Consider the following 12,494-nt stretch of genomic DNA (forward strand, 5'->3'; position numbering starts at 1 on the left):
AGTACATTTTTTAAGAGAAACACGTTGGCCTAATAGGATTTTAAGCAAACGTTTAAAAAAGTGTAAAAAGACAGTTATGGTTTCGAGTGGGAATGGGGTTGATTTTAAAAGAGTCAGTTGGGCGGGTATCCTGCTCATTGTGGGGCACTTTTTCTCATTTTTTTGGGAAGCCCATAAGTTATTTGTCCTTTCCACACAAGACACTCTGATGTGACTCTTTATAAACCTTTGGACAGCACCAAGAGGCGCTCTATAGACCTGCAATAGCCACTGAAAACTTAGAAGGCAAGGAGACACAGGTGAATGCAGCTTTTTGTTTTGGAAGTGGCGAAGCCATGACAAGACATCTACTTGCAAAATATACATATATATATATGGAGTGTCCTGTGTTGGATCCGCAATGGCTACTGCTCCATATACCCTAGGAGGAGAAGGACTTGAAGCCCACATTATGGATTTCTTAAACAGTGACTCCATCGAACAAGGTCATTTCGTGGAGAGGAATACCAGCATTCCTTCTATACCATTCTCTTCCTTCAGCATTCCACTCGATCTCATTCAAGGAGAAAAAGAGGACAATGCCTATGCCGCTCTACTTAAAGATCACACGGTTTGTAGATCAAACAATCAATAATTATTTTACCACCTCGTCGATTCTCAAAAACAGTAAATAATTGATTTATGTTGTTTTTTTGCAGGCAAATTCTACTGCTACTGCTGCTCCTTATCTAAGTAGAACAAGTCGAACTGAATCTTCCAGTAGTCACAGTAGGAAGGAAAATGCTCAATCGACCAAAAGGAAGTTCCTCGTCGACATCGACTCTCAAAATGGCGTTGTATGTATGATTTACATTGATAATTCTAAAAGATATATGTTGAATAATAAGAGATATTTTTCTACAGCTGTTATCAGGATTCAATTGTATAGTTTTCAAGTCAAACTTATTGACTCATGTTTCATGAGTAGTGGTTCACATGAACCCATCTCTCATGAGAATGAATGGTCCACTAGCACTCATTGATCCCAGTACTACTCCAACTCAAGCACATTTTAGTTGGAGTAGTACTCAGATGGGTGACCTCTAGGAAAGGCCCAATGCTTCACCTCTATAAGCATCACCTAAATGCAATGAGTGCTAAGTGGACTATTCATTCTTATTGGGGATGGATTATTCTGAACCACTACTCATGAAACATGCATCAATGAATTTGACTCTAAAACTACATAGATGAATCATGAAATCAATAACATAAGACTTATATTCTAACTTTCCATATTTAATATTGTGCATATGTGCATTTAAACATTTAATAATGACTAATGGGACAAAGTATGTAATGTGGATAGAGCAGGCTTTACCATCTGCACTAGCCCGTGGTTACAGATGCCTCTAAGTAATATAAGAGCTTAAACACCTGTTTGTCATTTGATATGTTCAAAACTTTGCCTAATAAACAACGTGTCAATTGTTTAATTTCAGAAAAAAATGATAATGAAATAGTTTATATAACCGATAACCCTGTCGTGTAAACATCTGATTGATTGACTACTGTAAACCGGTTATTGTTTCACACGTAAATAACGGATTGAATGACCACAATACGGCAGCTGTTTGCGATTTGTAGAATAGATTAATATATATCTCACCGTCATGCATGCATTCAGGACTCGGAAGACGAGTTTGCCCACATATGCAGAAGACTTGTTTCTCCCAGGAGAAATACTTCATCAAAAACACACAGAGCTACCCACGTTCACAATTTGTCTGAAAAGGTTTTTTTGTTTTTAACTCTTATGTCCTGTATTGATTATAGAGTTATCATGAGTTTAGTGTTTTGTTATGAATATTTATTTAGAGATCTAAGTTTTAGGGTTTATTTATTTCTGAAAACCAGAGGCGAAGGAACAGAATCAATGAGAAAATGAAGGCGCTTCAACTTTTGATTCCTAATTCTCAGAAGGTTAGCTTATTTTCATGGCTTTCATTTCCATAATAGACTGTAGAAGTTTAATGATAGAGGCAGAATCTTTGAACTAATATGTAAGTTACTACTTATTTCCGCTGTTTGTGACAGACAGACAAAGCTTCCATTCTCGACGAAGCAATCGAGTACATCGAACAGCTTCAACTTCAAGTACAAGTAAGTAGCCTCATTAAACACATGAAGTTTCTACAATCCATTGTTAATGATTTCAAAATTCTACTATCCATCACGGATTATAGATAGCTAGATATTATAGAGTATGATCCATTATCAAAAAGATATATGCAGTCAAATCTAGAACTTTTGAATTGAAATTGCTCCAAATTTGATTATTCTTGTTCTAAGTTTTCAAAAGATTAACCTCTCCAAATGTGTTGTAGATGCTTTCCTCTGCAAATAAGATGAACCCATCACATATCTGCTCGGCCGATGCAATCCCATGTTTTCAGATCCCACAGATGTGCATGAACATGAACTTGGGATTCATGAGAATGGGCATAAACATGACCCATTCCCATTTCCATTCGCACTGTAATAATGGGCTCATCACAGTGCCACAGGGAGTTCAAGGATTAAAAATTCTACCATGCGCTAATGCAGGAAACAAAGAGTAATTTCAGTGTGTATTTGTCTCTAGAAGATAGTAGATCTTCAAATATTTTTTCATCTCTTTAAGCTTTAAATCATTTTTAGACACGTTATTGTTTTATTTTCAATTGCAATAGCAAATCTCTCTTCCAAGCACCGGACATGTAAAAGTTGAGATAATTTGTACATGACCAAGCCTACGTATTAAATAAACGAAATCACTTTCTAATAAAAAATAAATAACTAAGACTTCGTTCAAAATGCCTTTTCTCTTATACTATGACTTTAGCTGGTCATGAGCATGCCATTAATTACAATTTGTTAGTTAATTTCTGCATATGGAATCTAAAAGCAATCGCACTTTACAAACAAAAAAAAATGATTTAATTATCATAAGCAGTTCTGGACAAAGTAAATCCTTAGAAGATGTAATCAAAATAGGTCTTATATGAAGGCGATTCTCACTAGGCTCTTTCTCGAACTGAAGAGAACGGAAGTGGGTGGTTCACTAGTGATTGGTGCTGTGCCATTCCAACAGGTGGCAGATCAATTGGAATTGGAATCTTCGAGATGAGTCTAGAAATTGTTCTATCAGTTTTAAATGAGTGAATGAATGTTCTATCAGTTTTAAATGAGTGAATGAATGTTTGAAGTACATCAAGGCAGGAATATCTATGCAATTCTGATCCATCCAGCTAATCATCATACGGAATTAAAATAATTGAACAAAAATTCTATTGTCTATATTTATTTTGAGTTTAAAATAATTATAAAAATAACATTTTTATTCCATTTCATTGGTTCAAATTGCGAACAATAAGCATAAAATTCAAATTTTCTTTTCTTTAAATTACAAATTTCATGCCAAATATCAATGCTATTAAATTCTTGATATGAAATATTTATTATTATAATGCAATAACTAACAGTTGGCAATGTACAATCTGACATGGTTAGTAATTTACTACCACGCATCTACTCCTTTGACAGTAATGAAAAGTTGTGTAGATAACTTACCTGCACTACGTACACCTTTCATTTATAGCATTCGAAATGGAACGAAATTGGTTTGAGCTTTTTTTTCAATATTATTTTTATTATTTAAATAAAAAACAAAAGGATGCATACTTTGGTGGGGTTTGTGCATTGGAAATTAATATAATTGGATTTTGCGAGCCTTTTCAATGACTTTCTCGCAATAAATAATATAGATGGTATTTTTTGTATTTTTTTTTACAAAAGGTGCTAGGAAATCATAGACAAGGGTGCCTCTAATGTCCTTTTCCTAGACCAAGACGCTTGGGGTGTCCTTGTCCTAGACAAGGGCACCTACAACATCCTTGTCTGTGAAACTAGGCCCAAAGTTGAACATGTCAATGCTTATTTCCCACCAATTAGTTCTCAATCATGATGCAGCCTAATTTATGAAATACCTTGAGAACCCTATGTAAGAGCATTCTTCCAATTCATTTTCTTATCCCAAGCATTCTATCATACCCATATCATCTTCAAGAATTAAGGCAACATTTCATCACAAAAGGTTGTTGTAATTGTGCAAAATTGACCCTACAAAGGCAATAACTATGTTCCCTTGAGAGCCAATTTCACAATGTATATTTAGATAGCTCCAACTAGTAAAAATGGTGAAGATGTCTAATTAGAGAAATTGAAAGAGCAGATACAAAGAGTATTAAGTCTAAATCTAAGTGTCTTGATCAAGGACACCAACGTAGTGCACAAATGTCTAGATGGCATATTGTAGTCTCATACGGACCGTGAACATAAAGGACTCGAAAACTCAAAAATCCAACTCTATGTTTCATATGACCTGCAAAACCTATGAGTTAGAAACATAATAGCAAATATAGAGATAAAAGAATAAAATAAATAACAAGATTTAAGGGTTTGAATTAGAGGAACAAAATTAATAATATAACAAATCTCCATGTAGTTGAATGCCTTCAAGAAACTTGCACACATATTGAAGAGGAAAAATATTTCGGGCTATTTGGAGACTTGCCTCAATCAAGTCCCTATTTTGGTGTTTCCACCTCCACAATAGCATGATAGATAGATAGACCAAAAGATAAATAAATGGAATGATAAAATCATCAAATAGATAGGGGATGCGATAAATCCCAAGATGCTCAAAGAAAAGCTGAATAAATAGATATTACCAGCAAGGCTTGAGAAAGACAAGAGAGATGTAAAGAGTATTGTGAGAGCTTGAGAGTGTTGTAGCAAACTAGAGACTATTGTACCAAGAAAGAGAGAGAGAAAGAGAAAGTTGTGAGAGCCAAGACAACAAGAGAGATTGTCTTCAAAATCTAGAGAAGTTGCTTGAAGAACCAAGATAGCCCACACGAATGAGAGATATTTATTGAGAGAACCAAGAGAAATTGCATGAGTGAAAGAGATAGGTTTAAATGAGAGAAGGGGAGGGAAAAAGAGGGCTGCCAATCCATTTAGAAGATTCTGAGCTATTTGCACCAACCAAAATAGGTGATAAGTGTAAAATTATGCAAAACTGACATTTGAATGTTAAGATGCTATAGGATGAATGTGTGGTTCATGGTGCACTAGTTTCCAGACATATCACACTAAAAAATGACAAGCGAAAAGAGAAAAATGTGGCTAATGTAGAACTGAGGCTAAAAGATAGATGCTGAAAAGGTTTCCTGAGCATCTATAGCAAACTAGAGACTACTATAGCGAGAGAGAGAGAGAGAGAGAGAGAGAGAGAGAGAGAGAGAGAGAGAGAGAGAGAGAGTTGTGAGAGCCAAGAGAATAAGAGAAATTTTCTCTAGAATCTAAACAACTTTCTTCAAGAATAAAGAAAGCCCACATGAATGAGAGATATTTCTTGAGAGAACCAAGAGGGATTACCTAAATGAAAGAGATAGGTTTAAATGAGAGAAGAGGAGGGGAAAAGAGGGCTATCGAACCGTTACAATATTCTAAGCCATTTTCCACCAACCAAGATAGGTGACAAGTGTTGTAATGTGCAAAACCAACAATTGAATGTTAATATTTCATAGGAAAAATGCACAACACATGGAGGTCTACATGATGTGCTAGTGTCGATATGAATCATGGTAAAAAATGACGAGTGGCAAGAGAAACACGTGGCTAATGCAAAACTGAAGTTGAAAGATAGCTGCGAAAATTGTTTCCTGAGCATCTTGAGAGGGAAAAGGCTCATCCAAGGGCTGAAATGATCCTACTCAAATGCTAGGGGAATGGACATTAAAGTAGCTACAAAAGTGTAGGTGGAATTCTAAAAGGGTATGCAATTTTCTACTCTACATTTTGGCTCGACTTCAGCGGGATTCTCAATCAACATGAATATGCATGCTAAAGGAAATCTACTAAACAAAAATAACATCATGATGCCAAAAGGATACTGTAGAGGAAGGAGACAAATCTTCGAGCCACGAAAGCATACTCACAAGCTGAAAACCTACAAAATAAATGGATTAGACAAATAAATCTGTACGACAACAAGGCTAGAGGGTGAAAATTCCCAAGATGATGGGATTAAATTGAGATAGACAAATAGATATTTATACAAGAACATGGATAACACACACATGAAAGCACATAACAAACTAAAATATTTGAGTCAGCAAAGTGAGAGAGACCTCGATGTAAAAGGTTGTTTCAGTACTATGTGTCATCCTTAAAATACAAGAAACCACACATAGAGGAATTCTAAAAAGGAGAGTAGAATGCAAGGATAAATTTCTTCAAGGAAGAATGCACCTAGAAGTCAAAGAAGAAATCGATGTCAAAGAGATAGTACATGACCTAGACACTAAATTGCTTTGTAGCTAGCAATCATGTAGATGATAATTATTAAAATCACTGTCTAGCAAGTTGTGTTAAGTTAGGTGATCAAAGATAAGTAGGACCAACCCTACTATGAAGGAAGGCCACTACCAAAAGATAAGTAGAACCAACCTTGCTATGAAGGAAAGCCACTACCAAAAGATAAGTAGAACCAACCATTCTATGAAGGAAAACCACTACCAAAAGATAAGATGCCTAGTAGAACCAACTTCTCTTATAAGAGAACCACTACTAATAGAGATAAATAGATTCTATATAGGACCAACCTCACTGTGGAGGGAGGCCACTATAGTTAAGATCAATTTTGATAAGAGACACAAAAGACAAAGATAGATACTTGCCACATCGTGCGACACAAAGATACTCATCACAATGAGAAAGAGATAGACATGCACCAATGTGGGTGAAGAAGAGATAGGTGCCACCATGGGTGGAAGGTAAGTATAGTAAGAATGCACCAATGACTAGAATATGTAAGAGAATGGGATAGTTAAACCTTGATTTCACTTGTTGTGCAAAGAAGAAGAAGAAGATGCATCAATAGATGAATAATTAATAACACTTGATTGATGAAATTGTATGTTATCCCTCAAGGCCTTATATTCACTTATGGAATGGCCAAGCACTTGATGGTATGCATAGAAAGAATTTATTTCTTTATCATCCTTATGAGACTTCTTATGTGTAGGAGGAGGAGAAGTAATCAAGAAGGCTTTAAGAAGCCTCATCAAAATAAGCTCTTGAATATTATATAAAGGATAAGGAGCAGGTTGCAACCATTTCTCTTATGGATAAAAGCTTGATTGCTCACAAGAAGAAAAAGACATAGAAACATTACATAATGGAGGGGATGAAGACAAAGGAGAAGCTTTATAACCTAAACCCATTGAATAAGAGCATAGTTTTGATTCCAAAGGGACCTTAACTCCTTGACCCATATGCCCAAGATCATTTTCTTTGTATCCATACTTGGAAGCGATATTGAATCCTCAACCATAATGTGATTGAAAATCCTTTAAAGGGGCAAAATCACCTTTAATGGTAAAGCCAATGGTGTTCACATGATCTCGTGATATTGAAGAATAATAATTTTTGATAGTGTGTGTGAATGATACTTTTGGAAAGTTAGGTGGATAGGGTTGACTTTATATTCTCCAATGACTGAGCTTGTAAAGTCTACGGAGTTCCAGACATCACCAAGAAATGCATTTGGTTGAGAAGGAGGATATGGAGTAGGAGTAGACTTAGGACTTTGTATTTTAAGAGGATCTTATTTAGGGACAACCTTGTCATGGGTTTCCTTTTTAGGAGGATCCATGGGAATAGATGTTGGCATATTAGAAGATAAAGATGAAATATAGCTCTTAAAGGTAGGTGTAACCGGGGCATGACTAGCCATTATGATATGACTTAATTGCACAACATCAAGATCAGCTTTGATTGTAACCACCTAATTGTTAGCAAAAAAATTAATAGAACTGTGAAGGGTAGAACTAAATGCTCCTGAAGCATGAATCTGGGGTCTACCCAAGAGAAGATTATATAGTAGAGGCCCTAGCATAACATGCACCAAGGTTGGAATGGTAACTGGCCCAATCTTTATAGGCAAGATAATAGTGCCCAAAGTAGTTTAGCTAGTATTATCAAAAACATGGATGAACATAGAAGATGCAACAACATAATTCAAATCCACTTTAATTTTAGGCAATAGGTCTATACTAAAAATATTGAGTGTTGAGCCAATATCAATGAGAGTCCATCTAATGCTGACACTATTAACATAAACAATTATCATCGATGGATCTATTTGATTTCATACTTCCAAACGCAGGAGTTCATGTGGATAGAATGTATTATTCGATGAATCCACATGAATATTATCTATCAATGCATTTACACCTAAAGGCCCAACAAAAGAAGCCAATAAGATCTTCTGAAGATCTTCCTAAAGCATACCTTAATAAACTAGAGTAGTTTGAAGAAAATCCCAAAGTGAGATCTTAGCAAGAGTAACACAAAGTTGCTCAATAGGATCATAATTACTAGGTTTCTAATCTACAGGCTTAGGTGTTTGAGGAAGATCTGGTTGAGAAGATGGTAAAGAAGCATTAGAGTTATCAACGTTTTTCTTATTTCTATGAATGTTATAAGTGTGGGCTACCATTCTATAAGAAGGAGCCTTAGACTATTTGTATCTCATAAAAAGATCTAGTGAGCCACTTTTAAAAGGAATACCATAAATCGAAACTATCTTCTTTGGAGAAGGATTAGCTGCAGTCACACAAATTTTTGGTCTCTTAGGTCTTCTAGGGGTATCAGAGACAACATTAACATTTACAGACTCAGTACAACTTGTAGAAGAATTAGTTGAAGGAGCTTTCTTAACATTAACTTGTGGGAGATCAGATGTGAGATGAGATTCATTAGTCACTAATGAATCATCCCTAGGAGAGAGTGCATTGGAATGAATAGATGGTAGAGTAAAATTAAGAAAGGTATCAATGATTTCATCCTTTTGCAACATAATATCTTATGAGATAGATTAATTTTTACAAGAGGGATCAAAGACATAGAGTGATATAGACAAAGCCAAGTTACTATTTGAGTAATTTGAGAATAGTAAATTATATTAAAGAAACAATGCATAAAGAGGTCGGCCAAAGGTTAACGTGTCATTTAAAAATTGATGGCATGGAATGGGGTTCGATGCAGCACCCCAACTTTTTTTTTTTGGAATAAGGGGAAAGATGATAAATTAGTCCTTTTTTTCCTTTAATTTAGGGGTATATTGAAATCTTGAAGCGATGATAAAGAATGAATTGAAAATAACGTAGAAGTAGTGTTCATGTCAGGTTCACCAAAATGTAATGGTACAAAAGTGACCCTATAAAGGGAATAACTATGTTCCCTTGAGAAAAAATTTCACAACATACATTCAGATATCTCCAACTAGTGAAATTGGTGGAGATATCTAATTAGAGAAATTGAAAGAGTAGATATAGAGAGTATTCAATCTAAATCTAAGCGTCTTGGCCAAGGACGCCAGCGCGGTGTGCAAATGTCTGTGCAGCATGTCGTAGTCTAATATGGACCACAGATAGAAAAGACGTAGAAACACAAAAACCCAACTCAATGTTTTAGATGACCTATGAAAGTGAGGAGTTAGAAATGTAATAGAAAATATAGAGAAAATAATAAAATAAATAACAATATTTAAGAGATTGAATGAGAGGAACAAAATCAATAATACAACAAACATTTGTCCGATTAAATGCCTTCAAAAACCTACACACATACAAAAAAGGAAAACTGTTTGAGGCTATTTGGAGACTTGCCTCAGTAAAATCCATGTTTTGGTGTTTCCACCTTAGCAACCAAATATATAGATAGATCAAAAGATAAATAGATGGAATGGTAAAATGATGAAATAGATAAGGGATATGATAAATCCCAAGATGCTCAAAGACAAGATGAATAGATATATATTACTAGCTAGGCTTGAGAAAGCCAAGAGAGATGCAAAGAGTATTGTGAGAGATTGAGAGTGTTGTAGCAAACTAGAGACTACTGTAGCAAGAAACAGAGAAAGAGAAATTTGTGAGAGCCAAGAGAACAATAGACATTGTGTCTAGAATTGAGAGAACTTGCTTGAAGAACTAAGAGAGCCCACATGAATGGGAGATATTTGTTGGGAGAATAAAGAGAGATTGCATGAACGAAAGAGATAGATTTAAATGAGAGAAGAGGAGGGGAAAAGAGGGTTGTTGAGCCATTTAGAAGATTTTGAGTCATTTCCATCAACCCAGATAGGTGACAAGTGTCAAAATGCACAAAACTAACATTTGAATGTTGAGATGTCGTAGTTTGATGAATGTACATTGCGCGATGCACCAGTGTCCAGACAAATCATGCTAAAAAATGACGAGCGACAAGAGGTACATATGGATAATACAAAATTGAAGTTGAAAGATAGCTGCTAAAAAGTTGTCCTGAGTATCTATAGAAAACTAGAGACTACTATAGCAAGAAAGAGAGGGAGAGAGAAAGATAAAGTTGTGAGAGCCAAGAGAACAAGAGAGATTGTGTCTAGAATCTAGAGAACTTGCTTGAAGAACCAAGAGAGACCACATGAATGAGAGAACCAAGAAAAATTGCATGAATGAAAGAGATAGGTTTATATGAGAGAAGAGGAGGGAAAAATAGGGTTGTCGAGTTGTTTAGAAGATTCTGAGCCATTTCCACTTACCAAGAAAAGTGAAAAGTGTCGAAATACGCAGAACCAACATTTTAATGTTAAGATGCCATAGGATGAATGTGTGGTGCGCTAATTTCCAGATGAATCACACTAGAAAATGATGAGCAACAAAAGAAGCACATAGCTAATGTAGAACTAAATCTGAAAGATAGCTGCTGAAAAGGTAACTTGAGCATCATGAGAGGGAAAAGGTTGATGAAATGGCTGAAGTAAGCCTACTCAAATGCTAGGGGAATGGAGGCTAAAGTGGCTACAAAAGTCTAGGTGGAATTGCAAAGGGGTATGCAATTTTTTACTCTATAGTTGTAAAGATTTTTATTGACTAATAACGAAGATAAAATATATTTTTAATAACTTGTTTTCTATACTTTAATATTATATCAATTCACTATATCTCACACTATAGAAAAAACCTATATATACCAAATGGAGTCTTACTGATATTAAGGAGTCACAACCTTATTCCTGATTTAGATGGGTCACAAAATTAATAGGTGAGGAATCTCATATTACAATAGAGCCAATTAAATGATCTAAAATGTGGGGAAATGGAATCTAGACTAAGAATGCAAACTAGGAATCATTTCCAAATTCTTTCATTAAGGAGGAAGATATTAGGCTCAACTTCTCTCCTCTAGGAGAGATAAGAACTATGATTGATTTTTTCCAAATTGAATGTTGATTAGATGTGATTGGAATGAGAAATAATGCAAGAAATCTAGGTAAAATGCTAGGAAATTAAAAATATTCAACATAAGTAGAGAGATACAAAAATAAATTTCTAAAAAGAAGTACGGAATTAGAAATAATATATAGAAAGAAACCCATCACTAAAATCTAAGCCTAAAAATGTTGGAGTAGTGTGCTAGGGTATATGTAGGATCATGGGGGGGAAAAAAGTGACGATATTCTAATTAAAGTCTTGATTGATAGGCTGATTGAAAAATATTTATATCTTTCAAACAGTATCACATTTTTTAAATTTGAAACATGTATCACATTCTATGTTTTGTTTACTATGGGTTTAAAGAAGAAAAAATAATTTTCATAATGTATTGACCAAGTTATGGTGGTAAAACATACACATTTTTATATTTTTAAAAAGCTACAGTAAAAAAATTATAATTATTTATTTATTTGAAATAAAATACAAAAAAATATGTTTCACATCAGGACATGAGCCTTCTACTTATATCTAAAATATTTTAAAAATTATTATGATTTTATTTTGGTTAGGTTGGTCAGAGAGACACCTGCTTCTTATCTTTTTCTTGAAATTCTAGTACCACAACATTGAAATTTCAAATTTTCGTCAAATAGATTTTTTTATTTTTTTTCAAAAAATAACTAGTACCTTAGAAACTACATTTACTTCACTAAAAATTATATTCTTACATATTTTTGAAATAATTTTGGGAACTTATTGAAATTTTTACATCAAGTTGCCTTACTCTATTTTTCTTATTTTCATTGCCACTTAAGGGCTTGTTTGGCCCACCATGATCTTGCACATACCTGTTGTTGGCATTGTGTTGTCATTGATGTCAACTAGTATGGGATAACTACCGGTATGAGAGATGTATGTGAAACACTGTCAAGAAGGTGTACAGGTTAAGATATCTTTGATATCATCTTGTGTTGCAGAACACTGGGAAGGTAAAAATGAATGATCATTGGAGTCACCGGTACACAAGTTAGTGCCTGACTTGTGTAGATGAGATGGTAAGGAAAGGATGTCAACTGGTTGGTGATGTGTTGACATGAAGAAGTCAGATCATACAAGTGAATGATTGTCAGCCAACAAAGGTCATCACTA

General features: G+C 34.7%; 1 protein-coding gene across 2 annotated transcripts; it reads left to right on the forward strand.

Moving 5' to 3' along the window:
- Positions 1-367: 367 nt before the first annotated feature.
- Positions 368-2,783, forward strand: LOC131032205 (transcription factor PHYTOCHROME INTERACTING FACTOR-LIKE 13-like). Of its 2 annotated transcripts, none has more exons than XM_057963157.2 (6): positions 368-610; positions 699-836; positions 1,667-1,774; positions 1,897-1,962; positions 2,077-2,142; positions 2,367-2,783. In XM_057963157.2, the coding sequence occupies exons 1-6, from the start codon at positions 401-403 to the stop codon at positions 2,598-2,600; spliced, it is 822 nt and encodes a 273-aa protein (XP_057819140.2). In that variant the 5' UTR covers positions 368-400; the 3' UTR covers positions 2,601-2,783. The 2 variants fall into 2 exon arrangements, with proteins under 2 accessions (XP_057819140.2, XP_057819141.2); XM_057963158.2 differs by having other exon boundaries at positions 2,081-2,142; positions 2,367-2,492.
- Positions 2,784-12,494: the final 9,711 nt, after the last annotated feature.

The sequence above is a fragment of the Cryptomeria japonica genome, chromosome 4, assembly GCF_030272615.1.
Source record: "Cryptomeria japonica chromosome 4, Sugi_1.0, whole genome shotgun sequence".
Classification (NCBI taxonomy): Eukaryota; Viridiplantae; Streptophyta; class Pinopsida; order Cupressales; family Cupressaceae; genus Cryptomeria; species Cryptomeria japonica.